At 43.8% G+C, this 24519-nt stretch overlaps 2 protein-coding genes across 2 annotated transcripts in view; both read right to left on the bottom strand.

Annotated features, from left to right (window-relative positions):
- Nucleotides 1–748: 748 nt before the first annotated feature.
- On the bottom strand, nucleotides 749–21664 carry LOC120027864 (titin homolog). Its single transcript, XM_038972945.1, has 12 exons — nucleotides 21588–21664; nucleotides 16765–20857; nucleotides 16408–16659; nucleotides 12686–12844; nucleotides 12391–12478; nucleotides 12208–12280; nucleotides 12003–12111; nucleotides 11595–11726; nucleotides 11306–11395; nucleotides 8657–8800; nucleotides 8337–8521; nucleotides 749–3609 (listed from the first exon to the last, which is right to left on the bottom strand). The coding sequence occupies exons 2-12, from the start codon at nucleotides 20854–20856 to the stop codon at nucleotides 3441–3443; spliced, it is 5493 nt and encodes a 1830-aa protein (XP_038828873.1). The 5' UTR covers nucleotide 20857; nucleotides 21588–21664; the 3' UTR covers nucleotides 749–3440.
- A 1812-nt stretch (nucleotides 21665–23476) lies between these two features.
- LOC120027818 (vacuolar protein sorting-associated protein 41 homolog) overlaps nucleotides 23477–24519 on the bottom strand; it is a 30969-nt gene continuing 29926 nt past the window's right edge. Inside the window, exons 27-28 of the mRNA XM_038972865.1 lie at nucleotides 24221–24300; nucleotides 23477–24098 (exon numbers count right to left, since the gene is read on the bottom strand). Coding sequence (XP_038828793.1) covers nucleotides 24018–24098; nucleotides 24221–24300 — 161 coding nt within the window. The 3' untranslated portion in view covers nucleotides 23477–24017. The remainder of the gene's footprint in view (nucleotides 24099–24220; nucleotides 24301–24519) is intronic.

The raw sequence follows: 24519 nt of genomic DNA, 5'->3' as shown, positions 1-24519 counted from the left end.
GGGTGATGTCTCAAAGGACAGTAAAGACAAGACAGAGAAACCAAAACTGTGGGCTGAGAATGGAATAGCTTTTGCCCCGACTGACTTCAAGATGCCAGATAATAAAGTGCACCCTCTAATAGAAGGCCCGGGAGGTGGAAAGGTTGTGGTGGTCCAGCCTGGCAAACGTCAGCCTGGCAAAGGTCAGACAGATGTCATGAAAATCTCACAGGAGCCAGATGCACTAGAGATGCTCTACTTCTCCTGTGGCCAGCACTGCCCCATCCTGTGACTGTGACACACTTAAATATGGACTTTTTTTTACACAGGCAGCTTACAATCTTACTGAGGGTATTCAAGGTACCAGGAGATGTCATATACAGTGCCTATAGAAAGTCTACACCCCTTTAACTTTTTTCAAATCTTGCTGCCTTAAAATTCAATCTTAAAAAGGATTACATTAGATTTCCCCCCTACAGATCAACACAATCTTCTCAAAGGAGACACTGGACTGATCTTATGGCACATATTGTTAGTTGATCACATGCTCTAGAAATGTATTGTCTGTAAGTAACCCCCTGGTACTTAATGTTGTATTGTGTATTAGCTGTACAGTTCATTTATCTGTGTAAATGCATTTCTCTTGCATCATTACATAAGAGAGTGAACTCAGAAAGCTCCAGATTTGCATTTACAAACATAATAACCATGAACATAACTTGCAATAACAGATCAACTTTTATTACAGTAGTTGTATATAGATGTTTATGACCTTTCTACATTTCTGGCAGCTGTGATTTATTGTTCTGTTGAGTGTTTCAATAAAGCAAAACAATGTCAATAAAGCAAAACAATCTATACCTGTTTCGTCTACCCTGTGTTTGTCTATTTTCCTTGGTCATTGTAGCCACAGGCTGACGAGTATAGTAAATGCACCTGTAAATGGATCATCTACTGTAGATTTAAATTTTCTGTGAATATACTGATTTTGTGGGTGTTCATGTTTAATGGCTCATCAGCAGACCCTGCATTTGAGGAAATCATTTTCTCTATAGTGTTTGGAAGTAGTCATTAATTATGCTGTAATGGAGACTGACCTCCTGGTTTTGATCTTTTCAGACTTACTGCTTGCCTGTAAAATCTTTTGTCATAAATGTCCATTCGTTTCCAGCATTTTTCCTGATCAGTATCAGAGCAGCTCTGAGGATCAACGTAGCTCAGTGTTTTGTCACGCCCTCCTCCTGAGGATGTATCCATGTTGTTCTAAGGTCCTTTTGTTTCTCTGAAGTAACCATGGAGCAGACCCGGTGTTGTGACAGGAGAGGCGAGGAATGCACTAACAGGAGAGAGTGTTTACATCAATCCATCTACAAAGACACAGAATGAGAGCATGGTGGCCAGATTTAAGATAGACTAACATATTGAAGTTAGACAAAATCCCTTTCAGTTGAGACGGTGGCCTGGTCAGATCCATTGAGTTCGATTATTTTCTGTACTAGCATCAGCCAGTCTCAGAGAGCTGATATGAAACTCACAGGGAAATGTGTGACTGACTACTCTAATACATGGGATTGACAGTAATAGAACACCCACCCATTCATGCTGTGGCGGCAATGACTGGCTCTAATTAGAACATTCAACAGCAAGACGGATAGAAACCTGTCTGTCAAATAGAGGCACCATGAATGATAAGATGCCAAACAACTCAACTTCATGGTAACATTGGTCTTTGTCTGTACTGGCCACCACTGGTACAAATAAAACATGTTGGCATGTACTATGTCCACTAGGTGGTAGAATAAGCCGTCATCACCCAACCTATTCTAAGTCGTGATATGTATCCATGAAGCTTAACTTGTGAAGGTTATCACATTATGAATGCTACATTCATGCTCAAAACACTGAGCTGTGAGACACGTCAACTTAAATCAATTCAACCATAGCAGGGCAGGATAGTTTTTTTTATTTTTAAATAACTATTTACATGACAGCTCTTTATAAATCAAATGTGTTGTCTTACACGACCCACAATATTTCTAAAAGAAAATGTTTCAAAATGAAGGGCAATGTGATGAATAAATCATTGATACCAGAAAATGTATGACTCGCAACACTTTTTGATGGCTGAGCAACTGTCCCTTGGTTTGCTGTGATAATCACCTTTGACATGGATGGTGTTTTCAACTCCCTCAAAAACCAAATAACCCTGAGCTTTTAAACCCTTTCAACGGCATTATTTATATTATTCATATTACGTGATTTACTTTTAAATCTTAATGTATTATCAATGAGGTCCTAAATGTGAATAAAACTTTCTGCCAATAGAAGAAATGGTCAATTATTAAAAATTGTGATTTCAGGGGGGGCTCAAATAAGGGCAGTTTGGACGAGAACATTTGAGGGAGTCTACAGTACGATCAGTCTGTCAGTGAAATCTAACAGTCAGGTTGAGGTTTATGATTCACAGTAGGCACAAACATACACAGGCAGAAACGAGCGATTGCTCACTGCCTTGCCAATTCACTTATATCACAGCTCACATTTAACATTTCTGCAGTTAGATATATTTCTGAGGCAACTTGGGTAAAGAGCCTTGACTAGAAGCACTACAGAATAATGCCCCATACAGAAATCCAACCATTATTACCCCAGTTATTCTTCCTGCTAGTCCATGCTACTTACTGCCTAAGGAGGATAACTATCCCAAATAGGACTCTCCATTTTAATAATGAACATGATTAGGGCACATGGCAGCAAGACTGAGCACAATCATGATGTGAAGAAAATGGTGAGTAAAAACTTCACTCAACAGAATCAAACAACCACATTCTGATAAATTCTGAGAGAGTGACCTTAACAATAATTAACTCTGTATCACATAATGGAACCTCAGGTTGTCAACGCATCCCTTCATTAAAAGTAAAGAGATGATGAACATGGAAGTGTGTAAGAACAACCCCTTGTGTACACGACAACTCATCTTAATATTAGCAACTTCTAACCGTTTTAAGATGCTCAACATGAATGAAAAGCATTATTAGAACAGGACATTGTTTTAGAACCGTTTGAGTAAAATGAAGTGTATCTTCATAAACTATGAATTGTGAAATGCTCTTTGTTTTCTATTGCTGTCAAGCTTAATGCATGTAAACTCTTTAATACTGCCAATAAAAGCTTGTTTCTTATTTAAAAAACATAAATAAAAATATTATTTGTCTCAAAATACTATGCAGGGATTAAAGGGAGATTTTAAATCTTTTAAACAACACCTTGTTGTTTTCAACCTGAGATTAAAAACCAAGATTTCCCCTCAGAAGAGTCAGTACAGTAGTCTTTGATGAGTCTAAACGTTCAGTCTAAAAGAGCCACAATGTGCTTGTGACAGGATGTCCACGACAAGATTGGTTGGTTGGTGAGGAGTCACACCTGGCCTCAGCAAAAATCCACCTTGATGCGAATGGTTACACCAAATTAGGGCTTGGTTGGTCTGAACGAGTTCCACTGACAAAGTTATAAACCAGGAACTGCGAGGTGCCACAGTAGTGTGTAGCAAAGAGCTTCCCGTCGGGCGTGGGGTCGGAGAAAGCGATCTCCTCCTTGCTCAAGTAGGAGCCGTAGATGAAGTTGTTCCTGTGGGAGGGCAATGAGAGAAGAAGTGAATGTTGAAGTTCCAAAACTACATATTTCAATTATATATATATATATATATATATATATACACACACACACACACACACTGCTAAAAAAAATAAAGGGAACACTTAAACAACACAATGTAACTCCAAGTCAATCACACTTCTGTGAAATCAAACTGTCCACTTAGGAAGCAACACTGATTGACAATAAATTTCACATGCTGTTGTGCAAATGGAATAGACAAAAGGTGGAAATTATAGGCAATTAGCAAGACACCCCCAATAAAGGAGTGGTTCTGCAGGTGGTGACCACAGACCACTTCTCAGTTCCTATGCTTCCTGGCTGATGTTTTGGTCACTTTTGAATGCTGGCGGTGCTTTCACTCTAGTGGTAACATGAGACGGAGTCTACAACCCACACAAGTGGCTCAGGTAGTGCAGCTCATCCAGGATGGCACATCAATGCGAGCTGTGGCAAGAAGGTTTGCTGTGTCTGTCAGCATAGTGTCCAGAGCATGGAGGCGCTACCAGGAGACAGGCCAGTACATCAGGACACGTGGAGGAGGCCGTAGGAGGGCAACAACCCAGCAGCAGGACCGCTACCTCCACCTTCGTGCAAGGAGGAGCACTGCCAGAGCCCTGCAAAATGACCTCCAGCAGGCCACAAATGTGCATGTGTCTGCTCAAACGGTCAGAAACAGACTCCATGAGGGTGGTATGAGGGCCCGACGTCCACAGGTGGGGGTTGTGCTTACAGCCCAACACCGTGCAGGACGTTTGGCATTTGCCAGAGAAGACCAAGATTGGCAAATTCGCCACTGGCGCCCTGTGCTCTTCACAGATGAAAGCAGGTTCACACTGAGCACATGAGCACATGTGACAGACGTGACAGAGTCTGGAGACGCCATAGAGAACGTTCTGCTGCCTGCAACATCCTCCAGCATGACCGGTTTGGCGGTGGGTCAGTCATGGTGTGGGGTGGCATTTCTTTGGGGGGCCGCATAGCCCTCCATGTGCTCGCCAGAGGTAGCCTGACTGCCTTTAGGTACCGAGATGAGATCCTCAGACCCCTTTTGAGACCATATGCTGGCCCTGAGTTCCTGCAAGAGGAAGGCATTGATGCTATGGACTGGCCCGCCCGTTCCCCAGACCTGAATCCAATTGAGCACATCTGGGACATCATGTCTCGCTCCATCCACCAACGCCACGTTGCACCACAGACTGTCCAGGAGTTGGCGGATGCTTTAGTCCAGGTCTGGGAGGAGATCCCTCAGGAGACCATCCGCCACCTCATCAGGAGCATGCCCAGGCGTTGTAGGGAGGTCATACAGGCACGTGGAGGCCACACACACTACTGAGCCTCATTTTGACTTGTTTTAAGGACATTACATCAAAGTTGGATCAGCCTGTAGTGTGGGTTGATACATTTGATTTTCATTGATAATTTTTGTGTGATTTTGTTGTCAGCACATTCAACTATGTAAAGAAAAAAGTATTTAATAAGAATATTTCATTCATTCAGATCTAGGATGTGTTATTTTAGTGTTCCCTTTATTTTTTTGAGCAGTGTATATTATATATACATACATAACACACATATTTTAGATTTTAAACAGTTGGAAACAGAGGGGGAGACATGCAAGTGGGAGTACAGTAGGAAGGGTGAATGTGGGGATTGAACCAGTCTCTGGTGGGGAGCAGTATATACACCGAGTGTACAAAACATTAAGGACATCTGCTCTTTCCATGACAGACTGATCAGGTGAAAGCTTTGATCCATTATTGATGTCACTTGTTAAAGCCACTTCAATACGTGTAGATGAAGGGGAGGCGGCGGGTTAAATAACGATTTTTAAGCCTTGAGACAATTGAGACATGGATTGTGTATGTGAGCCATTCAGAGGGTGAATGGGCAAGACAAAAGATGTACAGTGCTTTCTGAAAGTATTCAGACCCCTTGACTTTTTCCACATTTTGTTACGTTACAGCCTTATTCTAAAATTGATTCAATTGTTTTTTCTTCTCATCAATCGACACACAATACCCCATAATGACAAAGCAAAAACAGGTGTTTAGACATTTTTGCAAATGTACTAAAAATAAAAAAACTGAAATATATTTACATAAGTATTCAGACCCTTTAAATCAGTACTTTGTTGAAGAACCTTTGGCAGTGATTACAGCCTCAAGTCTTCTTGGGTATGACGCTACAAGCTTGGCACACCTGTATTTGGGGAGTTTCTCCCATTCATCTCTGCAGATCCTCTCAAGCTCTGTCAGGTTGGATGGGGAGCATCACTGTCTCTCCAGAGATGTTCGATCGGGTTTAAGTCCGGGCTCTGGCTGGGCCACTCATGGACATTGAGACTTGTCCCGAATCCACTCCTGCGTTGTCTTGGCTGTGTGCTTAGGGTCGTGATTCACCTTTTGGAAGGTGAATCTTCGCTCCAGTCTGAGGTGCTGAGTGCTCTGGAGTAGGTTTTCATCTTGGATCTCTGTACTTTGCTCCGTTCATCTTTCCCTCAATCCTGAATAGTCTCCCAATCCCTGCCGCTAAAAAACATGCCCACAGCATGATACTGCCACCACCATGCTTCACCGTAGGGATGGTGCCAGGTTTCCTCCAGACTTGACACTTGGCAATTTTAATGAGGAGTGGCTTCCGTCTGACCACTCCACCATAAAGGCCTGATTGGTGGAGTGCTGCAGAGATGGTTGTCCTTCTGGCAGGTTCTCCCATCTCCACAGAGAAACTCTGGAGCCCTTTCAGAGTTGGTCACCTCTCTGACGAAGGCCCTTCTCCCCCAATTGCTCTAGGAAGAGACTTGGTGGTTCCAAACTTCTTCCATTTAAGGCCACTGTGTTCTTGGGGATCTTCAATGCTGCAGACATTTTTTGGTACCCTTCACCAGATCTGTGCCTTGACACAATCCTGTCTCGGAGCACCACACACAATTCCTTCGACCTCATGGTTTGGTTTTTGCTCATACATGCACTGTCAACTGTGGGACCTTCTATAGACAGGTGTGTGCCTTTCCAAATAATGTCTAATCAATTGAATTTACCACAGGTAGACTCCAAATAAGGTTGTAGAAACATCTCAGGGATGATCAATGAAAACATGATGCACCTGAGCTCAATTTCGAGTCTCATAGCAAACGGTCTGAATACTTATGTAAATAAGGTATCCGTTTTTTTTTTGTTTTTTTTATATAAATTAGCAAACATTTCTAAAAACCTATTTTTGCTTTGTCATTATGTGGTATTGTGTGTAGATTGATGAGGGAAAAATGAAATAAATACATTTTAGAATAAGGCTGTAATGTAACATGTGGAAAAAGTCGAGGGGTCTGAATACTTATACCGGTTTGTTACAAGAACTCCAACGCTGCTGGGTTTTTCACACTCAACATTTTCCTGTGTGTATCAAGAATGGTCCACCACCCAAAGGACATCCAGCCAACTTGGCACAACTGCGGGAAGCATTGGAGTCAACATGGGCCAGCATCCCTATGGAACCTTGTAGTCCATGACCTGACGAATTGAAGCTGTTCTGAGGGCAAAAGGGGGTGCAACTCAATATAAGGAATGTGTTCCTATGTTTTGTACATTCAGTGTATGTGACTGAATCAGGGGGCATTAAGGCGTCAGCATGCTTCTGTTAGGCTGGCACCAAGCTGAGCTTACTCCCTTAAAATAATCTGGCTTGAAAAATGAGGAACAAAAGTGGCAATAGTACTGTTTGTCCATTTCGAGATGCCGTAGCCATTATACACTTCCTCAAAATAGTCTGAATTAACTAAAGAAATCTGTCATTCATTTTGACATTTTTGCAGAGGAGTCACGCAATTTTACATCTAAGATGATTGGTGCAGTATTTCTTTAAAAAAATATATATATTCTTTTTTAATTTTACCCCCCTTTCTCCCCGATTTCGTAGTATCCAATTGTTAGTAGTTACTATCTTGTCTCATCGCTACAACTCCCGTACGGGCTCGGGAGAGACGAAGGTCGAAAGCCATGCGTCCTCCGAAACACAACCCAACCAAGCCGCACTGCTTCTTAACACAGCGCGCCTCCAACCCGGAAGCCAGCCGCACCAATGTGTCGGAGGAAACACCGTGCACCTGGTGACCTGGTTAGCGTGCACTGCGCCTGGCCCGCCACAGGAGTCGCTAGTGCGCGATGAGACAAGGATATCCCTACCGGCCAAACCCTCCCTAACCCGGACGACGCTAGGCCAATTGTGCGTCGCCCCATGGACCTCCCGGTCGCGGCCGGCTGCGACAGAGCCTGGGCTCGAACCCAGAGTCTCTGGTGGCACAGCTAGCACTGCGATGCAGTTCCCTAGACCACTGCGCCACCCAGGAGGCCGGTGCAGTATTTCTCAATGACAAATTGTCCATGAAAATGAGTCGTCTCTCGTTGAATGACAAAGACTTTATTGAAGAACACCTACTCTTGACCAATCACCAACAAAGGGATGTAGTCTTTGGCTGCCGACTTCGGCTTGCCTTGAGAAAAAAAATGGTGCACGAACAGCCGAAAAAAACCTTACCGAAGTCCAAAACAAACAAAATGCCACAAAATATGCAAACACTGTTCCGAACTGTTTCGGCTGGGAAGCATGCAGACACCCCCCCCCCCCACCCCCCACGGAGCAAATGATGTTGATTTTTCTACCCCCTTCGATTCATACCCAAGTAAGACTGACGGACTGACCTGAGACACTCGATCATGCGTGAGGCGATGCCCCTCCGTCTCATCATGCTGAAGACCCAGATGCGGCTGATGCCACAGAGGGCTGGCTCTGGGTTGGTGGAACAGCACCAGGCTCTCTGACGCTCAAACATCACCTTCTCTCCCTCCGAGCCCTCGGGCACCGCCTCCTCGATGACCCTGTAGCCCTGCACACGCACATACAATCACATACATGCAACAGCAGCGAATACATCGTCACAATAAAGTCTCTTGACTTTGCATCGCAACCACCCTCCCAACAAACACACATTCCCAGCCTTAACCCACACAGTCTTTCTCACCTCCTGAATGTGCTCAGCGATAAGGCACCCAGCTACCTTCTTGTCATTGGAGATAAACAGGAAGGTTTTAGTCTGGGAGGGACACTTGGTCTCAACCTGCTGGAAGCCCAGGTCATTGTCCACCATCTCTCTAATCTCCTCAACCTGACAAACCACCAATAAACAGGCTGTGTAAGACTTCTTTGCAGGGTCTTATTCATCAGTGAACACCGTAGCAAAACCTTTTGCAACAGAAAACCAGTGTTTCTTATCCCTCCCTGTTACAGTCAGTTTTCATTCTGTTTGATGCCTAGTGAATATGACCCTGGACTACAGGACAATTAAACTGTAGTGATGAACAGAGGTTATTGGCACCCTTGATAAATATGAGCAAAAAATACTGTATAAAATAAGCAATACAAACATATATTGTAGGCAAAAAATAATAATAAGACAATTATATTATTTTACACTAATACAATTGCTCAGAGAAATACATTTTGTTTAACCCATTACACTCACAGCACCCGTCATCCCATATACGGGTTGAAACTGGCAGATTTTGTAATTGATAAGCGCCTAAAAGTAACATGCTATACATGGCGTCAGAGCTCAGGTTCTCCGCTTCACAACGCTGTATGGGTTTTGACTGACAGAAGTTATAAACTTGAGCACTGTGCGTGACAAGAAGATGCCCCCATACCTCCTGCTAATTGGGCAACTTTTGCAAATGTGTTGTCTAAGTGAGGAAAATCCTGTAAATCAAGATTAATCTGTGTTCTGAATGATGGGTTGAGGATTATAATAGATAGCGCTTTATTGTCATACAAGTGAACCACCCACGAGTTAAAATGTGCACTTCACGTTTCGATATTAGAAAAATCGTAATTTACAGTATCAACATTTCATAATTGGCATGTTGGATCCACAGTTACAAGGTGTTCAAAGCCGTGGGAAGTAGGGGTGCTGAGGCACCCCCTGATAGATAAACGGCATTGGCACTTGGATTGGAACCGGTGCTATGAAAATAAGGCTCTTTGGCCACGCACACCAGTGGTGGGTTTGGCGTTGAAAAACAGAAGCATATGCAGAAAAGTACCTTATATCTACAGTAAAATATGGTGGTGTATCTTTGATGTTATGGGGCGGGGCTATTTTGCTTCCACTGGTCCTGGGGCCCTTTTTAAAGTCAACGGCATCATGAACTTTACCAAGTACCAGGACATTTTAGCCAAAAACCTGGATGCCTCTGCAAGGAGGCGGACACTTGGCCGCAAGTGGATCTCCCAGTAAGACAATAAGCACTGATCAAAATCCACAAAGAAACAGTTAATTTACCACAAAAATCAACATTTTGCAATGGCCATCTCCGTCTACGGACTTGAACCCCATTGAAAACCTGTGGTTTGAATTGAAGAGGGCAGTCCATAAGCACAGACAAAGGATATCAATGATCTGGAAAGATTCTATATGGAGGAATGGTCTAAGATCCCTCAAGTTGTTCCCAATCTCAAAAAACATTTTAGAAAAAGGCTTTGTCGTTATCCTAGCAAGGGGAGGGTGCTAGAGTACTGAAAAACAGGGGTGCCAATCAATGTTCCCTCTAAGCTGTGCTGCTGCGCCGCTCCCCTGGGACTGCCTTGCAGAAGAAATATCAGCACACGCAAAGCAGCACCAGATTGAACTTCAAATTTCTAGAGTTTTCCTGTTAGTTAACAGTATCAACGTTTCCCTTTACTGTGGGAATTGTGATCGACTCAACGGAATATTAGCCACTTCCAATGCAACATCCCGAAACAAAAACTATGCAATAGATTTTGTTGTGGGCAGAACGCATCCGAGTAGGATTCTATTGTATTGACAGGCTTGCCTCATGCCCGTACCCTACACAGATTATGTGCGCCATAACCAATTAGAGCTGCTGTAGGCCTTTATGCAAATAGACCTTTGCCATTCACTTTGAACTGGACTGTGTTTACAGCATGAGCGGTCGTGAGTAGATGCACTTGTTTTGAGATCAAAGCGAGAGCGAGCTACATGTACTGTAGCGACGTGTGCACATTTGTACATTTGTTCATATCCTTTGCTAGTTAGTTATTAGCCCAGTTATAAACAATTTGCAGTCAGCAATGGGGGAGTGATTGCTTCCTACAAGAGCACAAAATGGGTGCATTTCTAGACAGCTTTGAAAAGTGAGTCAGATAAATCGTTTTTTTTTTTGAGGGGCAGTGTTGTATTTTGAAAAAAGGCTTGAATAAGCTAACTAGCCAATAGGGAGAGGGTATCATAATTTTCCTGATTCTCTGTAATAATGGTATGGGAATAATGCTACATTTTATTTTGTAAAGTGCTTTTTTATTACTCAAAATCCCTGTGCAATTGTATCTAGTATAAAATAATATAACTGTCCAATTTCTTTTGACCATACAATATAGCTCAGTATTTGTATTATTTATTTTATAGTCTTTTTTGCTCATCTTCATCAAGGGTGCCAATCATTATGGACCCCACTGTATATCAGGGGTTTACAAACTCTCAACATATGTAGTTGTGTGTATCAGGGGGATTTAAAGTACACAGTATTTTAGATGAATAGTTTTTTCATCGTATTATAGTCAATGTTTTTCCATATGTGATAATGTGTACATTTGGAGCCTGAAGGACACATACCTTCTTCAGTGCATATTTGGGGTCATCTGGAAGGACAAGGATGATCTTGCCATCGGGGTACTCCCCCAAAATCCTCTCCTTCTTCCACCCCTGTGGACGGCATGACAAATCAGTGGTTTATAAGTTGAGAGATGTGTGTGTATGTGAGAGGTGTTTGAGTCAGAGGGGACGAGTTGGCGCGCATAGTCTGCGTCCCAAACGCCTCCCTATTTCCTATATACAGTAGTGCATTACTTTTGACCAGAGTCCTATGGGACACATTCATGTGTGGGAGACAGCTCATTCTCACCACATATCTGACAGCACTGGTGAACTGGTTGTGGAAGAGCAAATGCTGGGATTCATCCTCTGGGTTGGCAGCGGAGTACAGCATCCCACACACACTGCAGGTTACTGGGCCAAAGTGCTTCTGCCCTGCATCCTAGGAGGTGACACGCACAGACTCTAGGTCAGTTCTGACATATGGTAAATAGATTATATCTAAATATAGGAACTTACTAGCCTGAGTGTCAGTCTGTGCAATCATGCCAACTCCTTGTCATGCCAAACCTTTGGCCTGACAATGACAGCAAGTAAGAGCACAAACAGATCTGGGACCAAGCTAGGAACATGCATAGTCTTTGAATAACATCACTGTGTTACAAAAGAGAACACAAAGTACAGTGGGCAGTATTCGGCGAAGGACTGAAACACTCACAATAATGGCTTGATTTCCGTCTTTGTCGGTCTCCTTTAGTTTCTTGATTTCTTTCTGCAGACGTTCGTCAGAGAGGGGACTGCCATTACCTGCTGATTGAACGACCCCACTGCCATGGAAACACAGACATTGTTCGAATTGCTCCGGAAAATAGTCGTTGTGCAGAAAACTATTTGGTCATTGTAATTTGAGTGTAAATTCTTACAAGTCAGAGGCATTCTCTGTTGTTGTCTTGTCCTCCGTCTTGACCTCTGGGGATGCGGGTTTTATCTCAGTAACTGATAAGTAAGAGACATTCTATAAGAAGCTTGTTACACAATGTATGATATGACAATGTGTTATAACACTGCTCAAACTGTCATTTGGATGTTATCAAACATGAGAGTACCCGTAGGCTTTTCTTCACACTGCTCTTTGTCAACAGAATCTCTTGGGGGCTCTTCAGAGGGAGGGGAGAACACTGGTGCTATGGAATCCTGTGGAAAGACAAGAGGTTAAGAGGGATACATTTTGGCGCCAAAATCATTTTTTACCATGAAAATGGCTGTATTATGATCCACACTGCTTCTAATGCGTCACTGAAGTGCCCTGTACAGTTATTGAATGGGATTTTAATATAATTTCTAACACAAACCTACCATTCTTACATGCTAATAAAGAAATAACAGGTCCAAGGATGTTACCTCATCTTTGCCAGTTTTGGCCGTAGGTGGTGCTTCTGCTTTCTGCTCATTTTTGGGGGAAGATATAGGTACCACCACTGCCTTCTGTACACTGGGTCTAGGCATGTCTGCCTTCTGTACGGTAGGTACTACTGCATTCTGTACAGTAAGTTTGGAGTCCTGTGGAAGGAGGGGAGATAAAGACAGTTACAGTACCACACAACCAGCATAACAACCAAGAAAGTTATTTCAAGTAGCATAGTTCTACAGTTGCCATTGTGCCCTAATAGCAACCTAAGCATAGAGCTACTGTAAATGTGTACATAGTAATTTTTTAGGTGTTTTTAATTGTTGATTTTTTTTTTTAAATCAGCTCTTTTGTTTTTGATAAGAGTTTTTCTTGCATATATCTGGTGTTTTTAAACTACAGATTCGCATGTTAACACTTTTATTCATGGATAGCTAGCTAAAGTGCGTCTGGACACAGTACCAGCTTTTTTTTGTTTCATCTGGCTGCCAAATCCAAAATCTCCTCAAACCAGAAGTGGACGGTTGGGTATGGGGGCTAGCAACCCCATCCGGTAAAAAAATGGAGGTACAGAAACAACAACAAATGACAATCCTACAACTGGATGCAAAGATCTCCCAGACTTGTATGACCGCCATCAGTGAAAGCCTACGGGAAACTGCTGAGTGAAGATGGGAGCACTGAACACCAAATACAAACTGCACGTTGGCTTATGGAATGTTCAAACAATGTTTGAGTCCGGAAAGCTGGCACAGGTTACCAACGAAGGGAGGAGATACAAGCTACAGATCCTGGAAGTGAGTGAAGCTAGGTGAACTAGCTCTGGTTCCACGAGAAACAGTACTACACTCTGGATGGGAGGACAGACAACATCATGAAGGTGTCGCCATCATCCTATAGAAAGGGGCTGAGAAAACGAATGGAATGGAAACCAACGGCAAGTTGAGAAGTTCACTGAGGGACATCAAGGTGTGAAAGGGGGCAGATGTCACCAGTGGCCACCATCTTCTGACTGCCGACATCAATCTAAAGCTGAAACGTTCAAGACCACTGACAAAAGGAACAAGATTTGATGTTGGCATGCTGACGTACCAAACAGTCAAGATAACCTTCATAATGCAAGTTCGCAACAAGTATCAAGCCCTTTCAAACAACACAGAAGAAGATGAGGCGGCGACTGAGGAAAATAGACAGGAAGTGGGGGAAAGTGGTTCAAGCTTACAGTGAAAGCAGCAAGAAAACCATAGGACACAGAAGGCAACGCGAGGAATGGATCACCCCAGAAACATGGGAAATGATCCGAGGAAAGAACAGACATGAAAAATACAAGATGCCAAATCAAAGGCTCAAACTAGAATTGCAGGAGCAGTACAGAAAAATCTACACAAGTCAAAAGGCTAGTAGGAAGAAACAAAAAGGGCCTACCTGAAAAAGCAGCAGCAAGCAACCAGCAAGGAAAAGTATACAAAATCACTAACCAAATCTGTGGCAGAAAATTCAAGTCAAATACTCAAATCAAAAGACAAGCAAGGCAATCTCCTGACTACGGAAAATGAACAGGGAGCAAGATGGACAGAACATTTCAGAGAAGATCAACAGAGAATCCCAGGTGGATCTAATTACCACACAACACCTAAAGCTGCTCTAGAAGATCTAAACATAAAACACCAACCCACCAACCAAAGACGAAATAATCACTATCATCAAGTCACTAAACGGGAAAGCTACAGTTCCTGATAACCTCAATGCCGAGCTGTTCAAAATCGATCCAGTAGTGGCTGCAAACATCCTTTCACTTTTCACTGATATCTGGTTGAAGGGAACGATACCTTCAGATTGGACCATGGGGGTGATCATACGGGTACCTAAGGGCACTCTAATCGATTGTAACAACTGGAGGGGCAACGCACCTTTATCTGTTCCCAGCAAGATCTTTTGCAAAATGATCGTACAACGGATGTCTTCAGCTGTAGACAAAGTGCTTAGGAACAAACGAGGGAGGGAGGAAGGAGCTGTACAGACCAGATCTTTGCCCTACAGACCAGATCTTTGCCCTCATTGAGCAATGTAGTGACTGGCAACAAACTCAACTTTATTGACTTCCAGAAGGCTTTTGACAGCATTCACTGCAAAAGCCTATGGAAGATCTTAAGAATTTGTGGAATCCCCACCCATGTTGTTAACATCATAAAACAGTTCTACAGCAACTTTTTCATGCACTGTGGTAACGAGCAACATGAGCTTTGCTGTGAAGCTGAGTTCGTCAACGTTGTGTGATGTCAGCCTTACTCTTCAACCTGACAATAGATTGGGTCATGCGGCGAACCACAGAAGATCAGGCAAGAGGAATACAATGGACCTGGTATTCTACTCTAGAAGACCTTGACTTCACCGATGACCTGGCTCTTTTATCACACACACACACACACACACACACACACACACACACACACACACACACACACACACACACACACACACACACACACACACACCTACACACCTACACACCTACAAGAGAAAACTGTCCAGTCCTTTGGCCAGCAAGTTGGCCTGGTTATCAACTGCAGCAAGACAAAGGTCATGTCCATCAACACAGCAAAATCAGCCAAAATCAAGGAACAGGACCCTGGGGTTAAGCCACAGTTTTAGTTACCTTGGGAGCACCATATGCCATGATGGAGGCACCAGCAAAGACATCTGCACCAGAATCAATAAAGCAATCTTTATGAAGTTCAATAACGTCTGGAAATCCAGACAATACAGCACAAATACAAAACTCTAAATATTGCAGAGCTGTGTACTGGCAACTCTCCTTTATGGTTCAGATTGCTGGAAAATGACAGAAGCAGACCTGAAAAAACAATCTACCTTCCACACAACTTCATGACCATCTTCTGGCCAAACACAATATCAAACACCAACCTCCTTATATAAACGAAGCAGGAAGCCATAGCTGCCATACTCAAGAGACACCACTGGAGTACCTGAGAAAGAGTACAGACTTGATCCCAAGAATAGCAGTCCATTGGACTCCAGAGGACAGATGTAAGAGGGGGAGGCCCAAGACAACGTGGCGGAGTACAATCGAGACAGAGCTTCAACAACATCAGCAGAGCTGTGGCACAGTGGAGAAGGCGGCTTAGAGACAGACAGAAATGGAGTGCCTTTGTTACTGCCCTATGCGCCAGCCGGAGCTATGGGGATGAGTGAGTGAGAGTGAGTGGCTGCCAATTATTGATCTCCTTAGAACATCATTTGAGGAGTCGCCTGAAGTGTGAGAGGAATGGGAGATCTAGTAATACAACAGTGCGCAGGCAGAAGACTCGTAATGAGGACGACTGGCTATTATACTGAACTGTGTGTGATGAGCTTTTTGGTTCCCAGAGCATCACCTAAGTGGGTGCTACACAGAGTGGAAACGGAGAAGTCCAGAGGCTGGAAGTCAGGCTGGTACCCAGACTTTCCCTATACAAGATCATCAGCAGACTCCATCATCTACCATCCTCTGAACAGCTCTCTCCGCTCAAGCTATTAAAGTGTCCCTCCTCTCCATCTTTGGGGGATGCAGCTTTCAAAGACTTGGCCTCTATTGGTTGACCTGTCATGATATTTTGCTTGTTTGTTTTTTGCTCTTGAAGCGCTTTGAGATTCTATGAACAGCGCTATAGAAATGTAAATAATACATTTGTATTATTACAACTAAGAAACTTACCTCATGTTTACCATTTGTGGACATAGGGGTTGGTATCTCTACAGCCTTCTGTACAGTTGGTACTGTATTCTGCGCGGTAGGTCCTACTGTTTTCTGTGTGATATGTCCTGTTTTCGGCGCGGTAGGTCCTACTGTTTTCAGGGCGGTAGGTCCTACTGTTTTCAGGGCGGTAGGTCCTACTGTTTTCAGGGCGGTAGGTCCTACTGTTTTCTGACCCCTGTTTTCTGGCTTCTGCACGGTAGGTTTTGAGTCCTGTGGAAGGAGAAATTAAGAGGGTAAGAATTCATTTCCATACCATTTTTGACACAAACTCATCCTTGCATTTTATAATTTTAGATCAATGTTTAAGAAAGTTACTTCGTGTTTGCCGTTTTCGGCCTCTGGTGTAGGTGTCACTGCTGCCCTCTGAATGGTGGTAGGTGTAGTTCTCCCTGCTGCCCTCTGAATGGTAGTATGTGTCACTGCTGCCCTCTGAATGGTAGTAGGTGTCGGTCTCACTGCTGCCCTCTGAACGGCTGTAGGTCTCACTGCTGCCTTCTGCACTGTGGGTTTCGGCTCGTCATCACATTCAAAGTCATCAAAGGAGTACTTGGGCCTGGATTTGTAAGGCTTATACTCCACCACAGGCTTGGCCTTCTGAGCTTTCAGCCCGTTGGGCATCGGCGGGGGTTCTGCTGGAAGCGTCCTCTTTCTCAGGGTGGGTCCCTTACTGGGGGTCACTTTGGGGGGCTCAACTTTTGGGGGCTCAACTTTTGGGGTTACTTCTGGACTGGTTGGGGAGAGTGCAGCTACTGTGGGTGCTACTGGACTGGCTGAGGGTGGTGGGGGTGTGGTCACTTGGACAGGTGCTGCTGCTGGAGGGGAAGGTTTAGTCTCAGTCTCTGGAATCATCTTCTGATCGGACTTGAGCTTCTTCACCATGGTCCAGGACATATTCTTCTCCCGCTGCAGCTCCACCTGCCGCAGCCTCTGGAACCTGGTAAGCTTCTTCTTCTCGTGGATTTTGAGGGGTACCGTCACTTGGCTGATGAAGAAACGCCTCTGAGGTGGCTCTGGAGCTGGGGGCTTGGCTGGAGCAGGCTCCTCAGCGGAGGGTTCTACTGCTGGAGAGGGTTCCTCGGGCCCGGCAGGAGTTGGAGGTATAGGAACAGTCTCAGCCTGTGTGACAGGCGGTGTGCATTCTGGCTCCTTGCTGGGTTCAGCCTTAACTGTTACAACCTGCTCCTCCTCCTCCTTCGTCTTTATTAACATTGTGTCAGTGGCGATATCATCTGCTATTTCTTCACATAGGGCCAGGAGGTTGAGCTGCCTGCTCGCTTTTTTAGAGGCAGCTGCCTTTTGCTCAGCTAGTGCTGCTAGTCGGGCTTTGGTCCGGGCCTGAGGGTTCATCTGCTGTTTCTTGGGTTTTTCCAGGCTACCCTGTGTTTTTTTAGTAGCTTCCTTCTTCCCACAATTTGTGCTGTCTTGGTTAGAGGAACTTGTGCTTTTCTTTTCAATACCATCTTCACTTTTATCCACACTGCACTCATCTTCAAACCCTTTGGTTAGCTCAAGTGTCTTCTCTGGCCTCTCAGAGTTGTCTATGATTTCCAGATCACTATCCACCTCATCTCCATTCTCTCCCACCACCTCCACAACACAGTGGCCGATCTCCATATCCTCAACAATAATCGGGGTCTCCAGGTCTAAAGTACACTCAATGCTCTCTGTTACACCAAAGTCACAGTCTTTTTTTGTGATTTCTAAAGAATCCTCTTCTTCCAGAAACTCTTTGACATTTGAGCGCATCGTATGAGACAGGGGATGTTTGCAAAGACTGGACTCCTTTAGAGCACTGAAAAGCACCTCTAGGGGTGGAGAATTTAATTTAGCACCCGACTTTGTTCCTAAACTTTCCCTAAGTTCATCTGTAGGGGTGGTCATGGAATCTTCCTGGACTTCCTGTGTCTCACTGCTCTGCAGCACCTGTTCTGAGACAGAGACAATGTCTGAAGTCTCCTCAGAGGATAGTTCTACAGGTGGAGGAGAATTTACTTCGATATCAAGCTTGGTGTCTACACTCTCACTTACTTGATCTGCATGGGCTTGCGCGGAATCTCCCTGCATCTCCTGTGTCTCAGTGCTCTGTGTCACATGTTCAGGTGCAAGTTCTGAACACTTGGTCTCTACACTCTCACTAACTTCAAATGTATGGGTCTCCTCAGAGGATGCTTCTAAAGGTGGAAGGGACATTATTTCTGCATCAAGCGTGCCATCTAAACGTTCACTTACTTCATCTGTTGGGGTGGTCATGGAATCTTCCTGCACCTTCTCTATTTCAATGTATAGCTGATTCACCTGTTCAGGATTCACCTGTTCAGGGACAGGGTCTGAAGTCTCCTCTGAATATACTTCTATAGATGGAGGCTTTATATTTGCATCAAGCTTGGTGTCTACACTCTCACTAGGGGTGGTCATGGAATCCTCGGTAACTTCATATGTAGGGGAGGTCATGGAATCCTCGGTAACTTCATATGTAGGGGAGGTCATGGAATCCTCGGCAACTTCATATGTAGGGGTGGTCATGGAATCCTCCTGCATCTGCCTCGTCTCACTGCTCTCCTTCACCTGTTCAGGGACAGGGTCTGAAGCCTTCTCTGAAGATGCTTGAGTTTTCATCTTCACATCTATTGACTCTGTGATTCCCGTCCTGTCATTTCCCTCACTTTCACATTCAGAATCACTACTGCTACTATATGCTACTAAGCCTATGGCTGGAGGAGACAATATTTTTGCACCGACCTTAGCCTGTAAATGTTCATTAACTTTATCTGTATGGGTGGTCATGGAATTTTCCTGCATATCCTGTGTCTCAGTGCTCTGTTTCAGTAGTTCAGGTATGGGGTCTGCAGACTTCTTATATGCATCAATCTTGCTCTCTATACTCTCATTAACTTGATATGTAGGGATGGTCACGGAATCGTTCTGCTCCTCATGTTTCTCACTACTTTGGTGCTTATGGATGGGGTCTGAAGCTTTTTCAGAGGATGCTGGAGGAGACATTTTTGTGTCAGTCTTGGTCTCAAAACTCTCAATAACTTCATCTGTTGGGGTAGTCGTGGAATTATTCTGGTTCACCTGCTTATGGATGGGGTCTGAAGCTTTTTCAGGGGATGCTGGAGGAGACATTTTTGTGTCAGGCTTGGTCTCAAAACTCTCACTAACTTCATCTGTTGGGGTAGTCATGGAATTATTCTGGTTCACCTGCTTATGGATGGGGTCTGAAGCTTTTTCAGGGGATGCTGGAGGAGACATTTTTGTGTCAGGCTTGGTCTCAAAACTCTCACTAAGTTCATCTGTTGGGGTAGTCATGGAATTATTCTGGTTCACCTGCTTATGGATGGGGTCTGAAGCTTTCTCAGGGGATGCTGAAGGATACATTTGTGTGTCAGGCTTGGTCTCAAAACTCTCACTAACTTCATCTGTTGGGGTGGTAATGTAATTATTCTGGTTCACCTGCTTATGGATAGGGTCTGAAGCTTTCTCAGGGGATGCTGAAGGATACATTTGTGTGTCAGTCTTGGTCTCAAAACTCTCACTAACTTCATCTTTTGGGGTGGTAATCGAATTATTCTGGTTCACCTGCTTATGGATAGGGTCTAAAGCTTTTTCAGGGGATGCTGAAGGATACATTTGTGTGTCAGGCTTGGTCTCAAAACTCTCACTAACTTCATCTGTTGGGGTGGTAATGGAATTATCCTGCACCTCATGTGTCTCAATGCTCCACTTCATCTGTCCAGATTGTTCAGGTAAGGGTTCTGAAGATATTTGAGTTTCCATCTTCACATCTCTCTGGGTCTCTGGGCCTCCGGTGGACTCTCTGACTCTTTTCCTTTTATTTTCCTCAATTTCAGAATGACTACCACAAGACGCAGAGGGTATACCATAATTGTGATCCCTCTGCACAGGGTCTGAGAGCAATACTTCTTCATTCAGGTTAGACTGTGACCCTTTACGCTTACCTCTATCCCCATTAGAGTATTTTCTGATGCAATGGGGTTTATGAGTTCTGATAAGCTCCTCATCAGACTCTGTGGAAGCAGTTTTGAAGATCTTGGCTGGTCTTTTTAGGGTTCCTTTAGAGTTGGGATTCTTTGAGGAGGCACTTGTGGCTTTCAGCAGCTTGGCGTTCTTTACAGGTGGATTGAACTTGGTCCTAGTCCTGGCCTTTTGGGTGGATTTTGTCTTGGAGGAATGGAGGCTGGACCCTGCAGGTTTATTTCCCTCTTTTAGTTCTGCAGGGGGCTTTTTCTTATTCCTTCTTCGCAAAGGTGCTTCTCTTTGGGGGTTGCTTGACGATGCAGAGGCTGGTGTCATTTTGTTGGATGGCATGGCAACTTCATTCTGCTCCACCATTCTTCTCTTCGCTTGAGGATCCTGAAAAGACTTGTGTCTTTTAGGGGCAGGCATTCTATAAAGAAAAAGGAATGCAACATATGAATGGTAATAGGCACATGTGTTTGTTGTCATAGTTATTATTGAACATGTATAACAGTCAATCCCATTGAGGCTACAATAACCACTAAATGGGGTAAGTAAGCTGTATGTGTGTCTGTCAGTATTAAGTCATTGCTAACTGAGTAAGCCAGCCAATGACAGAGATAGAGCTACCATGCACATGACCGTTAAATACTTACTCGAAGCGTGGGATATATATGGTTATTGTTCAACTATTTTACTGTAGCCTACTAGCTAGTAATTGCATTTGCGAGTTACCTAAGTAACAGCACGAAAACGAACTAGCTAGTTAGCCTGCTGTAATGAGCGCAACAGCTTAATACTGACTGGCTAGACAGTTAGCTATGTTGTTAGCAAGCTGCAACAATGTAACAAGAAAGCTACCTAGCTAGTTACTCCAATAATCAAACTCCTATCCATTCACGATGCAGGATAACATTAGCACGCTAGTTGTTGTGGAATCGATTGCAAGCAAACCACTTTGCTTGCAGAAGATAAGACACTTGGGAATTACCGTTAAACGACAGCATAGCGTCGTTGCTAGTTAGCTAGCTAATTTTGGCTAGCTACAAATGCTAAAGAAGCAAACTAAGATGCCAAACTAAATCACATCTCGTCATTTATTATGATACGTATTACTATTGTAAAATTATAAAATAATCACATTCGTCGCTAAAACTCACTTTGCTGTTTTGTTTCCTAACAGCAGTTTTTTTTTCCTTTTCCTGTGAACCAAAAAAAGTACTGTACTTCCGGAGACAAAATTCCGGAACTGAGGAGGCGGGGCTATGGCGAGTTGAGCATTCCAAAATTAGTGACACGTATGATGCATACACTTACAAAGTTTGTACTGACGCGATAATAAGCGATAGCTCTTCTTCGATTAGGTTTAACGGCGGTTGGCATCCAATAAATGTTGCATTACCGCCACCTACTGGACTGGAGTATAACGCCCTTATACTTTGCTTTATGTTCCCCCCCCCCCCCCCCCCCCCTTTAACAAATACCCTAACATCTAACCCAACACTCACAAAAACCCACCACCATACTCCACTATTTAAATATATTTAGTCCTTCCTCAGGCCAATAACCTGAAAGGATGGGACGCTACCACTTAACACACCCTGTAACTCTTCTGACATCAAGTCTCGCACACCCAAATACCTCTCTGCAGCTGTCACCACAACCTCAATTTTCTGTGACTTACGTTCCATCCCTGCAGTTCTTTTGATAACCATTGCTATAAATGCAAAAAAATCCAATCTTACTGAAACATATCACTTGTTGGCCTATCCCTCTGTACTGGTACATATCTACTACTCACACCACTCCTCTCCGGATCCCTCCCCCTTGACCCACCTTCCTCTACTTTCTTCACTGCCTCAGCATACGACAACTTCTGCACTACTGTAACCCTGGAAACCTCAACCCGCCTCTCTCGCACCGGACATTTCTACTCCCCAGCCCCATGGGCACGCCTACAATTAACACATACCACTACTTTCCCCAATGCTACACATTCCTTTGTCTCATGCCCTTCTGCACACTTCTCACACCTAGGAACCTCCCTCCTACACACTGCTGCCACATGCCCATACGCTTGACACCTGTAACAACTTAACGTATTCGGCACAAAAGCTTGTATGGGATAACTTATATATGCTAACATCCCTTTGTCGGGCAAAGACTCAACATCAAAACTCAAAAGGACAGACAACGACTCGTCCGTTTCACCATTCACGCCACCCTGTCTGCGTCGCACAAAACGATGAGTTAACTTTCACATTTACCCCTACCCCAGTAATCACTCCTCTCAATGGCGCCCTTTCCTTGAGAGCAAAACAATGTCACTGCTACTGTCACAGACCAATCTTTATCCTGACCCTCGGATTCCAAGAACTTCCCCACACCTACCACCTCTGATATTTCGCCCTCATTCACTTCCATTTCTCCTCCGGTCTTCAATACGGTGTATAGCTCACTCTGCTTACACTTTCTACCATTCTTTAACAAATCTCCCTTTTTTTGCCATCATTAACCAACTCAAGCTCACCCTCTTCCTCCCTCTCTCTTCAACCTCTTTATCCCTCCTCCGTATTACAAGTATATGTCTTTTTATGAGAATACTGCACTTCTCCTGACATAAATCTTGTTCTTGCCCTCTCAAGGGACGCCATTTAACCGGCTGTCACAATCTCCGTACAATCAGTACGAACGCCTCGGGATGTAGCGCTCAACAGTGCATCCCACTTGTAAAACAGCTGCTTCGTCTTTGTTTTTCTTTGTCAGTTTTCAAAGCACTACTGATCAAATCTAAGAGATATTTATGAAAAATGCTATGAGGGCTACTCATTTGACAGATCTACAAGAAAAGGAACTCCAACTAAAATAATGTTTGATGATGCTGTAGACGGGGCTGTGTTCTCTAAGCAGTGTCGTCCTCAATAGAACAAGTGATACCTTCCAATAAATGTAGTCACTGAAGACCAAAAGTCTTGTTATTCTTGTAGAGAATTTGTAGGTCCATTTAATGAGATACAGTGGAAATTATAGATCACTTTTAACACACATATTGAGATTTCAAAAGCCTTTTATTTTGAATCCTAAATTCATTGATCATTGAGGTTCAATGCAAATTGCAAGAAGTGAATTAAGAGGAAATAGTGCAGCATTTATTATTTTAGTAACAGTTTTAAAGGTAGACTCAAAGAAATGACGTGGCCACAGGCAGCACCACAAATATTGGGATGAGCGAGATGCAAGACTGCGCTCTCACACAGTTTCTGCGCTCTCACAGTCACAGTTTCTGCGCATGTGCACAGGTTCACTTCACACCGTTACAGCCTGGTACCCAGGGAGCCAATACAGCAGAGAAGTTGAGCCTCGTGCTTCAATGCTCTTAGTGGTTGCAGAAATTTACCCACTATGCTGTTTACTTTCTGCCTCTACGTCATATCGCGGCGTCTACCTTTAACATTACAACATATTATGCATTTGATACAACAGAGCACACTGTGACAGAGGAAAAAGCTAAAATCTATGAGCCCAGAGATTGCCATTCACTCCAACTGGGGAAAGATGAAGTGATGACATTTGAAGGTGAGCATTTCCTGTTACTTCTTCATCTCCAGTATCCCACTTCCTGGCCCTCTCCGCTTCGCACTACAGATGTTGCAAAACTGGACCCCAGGAATCTGAAAGAAGAGATAGGCAAAAGCCATATCAGGCAAGAAATCTGCTGCTCTCATCTGAAAGTCCATACTCTATATGAAGTGAGAAAGAGAGGGGGATGAAAGGAGATGGGGTAGATACTTACCATTCCAGGAGAAGGTAAACACTCCTTGTGGAACATGTGTCTGCAGTGGAAGACCACCACACTGAAGTTCTGGGCCATATCTACACCAAAGGAGCAAAACATGAATGCAGGTGTTTTGAATAGCTTCAAAATGCAATGATGGTAAGAAGCTTCCCAATTACAGTGGGGCAAAAAAAGTATTTAGTCAGCCACCAATTGTGCAAGTTCTCCCACTTAAAAAAATGAGAGAGGCCTGTAATTTTCATCATAGGTACACTTCAACTATGACAGACAAAATGAGGAAAAAAAATCCAGAAAAT

Source organism: Salvelinus namaycush, chromosome 33 (genome assembly GCF_016432855.1).
Source record: "Salvelinus namaycush isolate Seneca chromosome 33, SaNama_1.0, whole genome shotgun sequence".
In the NCBI taxonomy this organism is placed as follows: domain Eukaryota; kingdom Metazoa; phylum Chordata; class Actinopteri; order Salmoniformes; family Salmonidae; genus Salvelinus; species Salvelinus namaycush.
This window is presented reverse-complemented; position numbering and strand designations above follow the sequence as displayed.

What these genes read in the sequence shown, in the direction of transcription:
- LOC120027864 (XM_038972945.1), bottom strand. Translation starts at nt 20,856, where the DNA reads ATGCCTGCCCCTAAAAGACACAAGTCTTTTCAGGATCCTCAAGCGAAG. An exon ending in CCGAAAACGGCAAACACGAA is followed by an intron (nt 16,660 to 16,764) that starts GTAACTTTCTTA and finishes CTCCTTCCACAG; the next exon opens with GACTCAAAACCTACCGTGCA. An exon ending in CCACAAATGGTAAACATGAG is followed by an intron (nt 12,845 to 16,407) that starts GTAAGTTTCTTA and finishes CTCCTTCCACAG; the next exon opens with GACTCCAAACTTACTGTACA.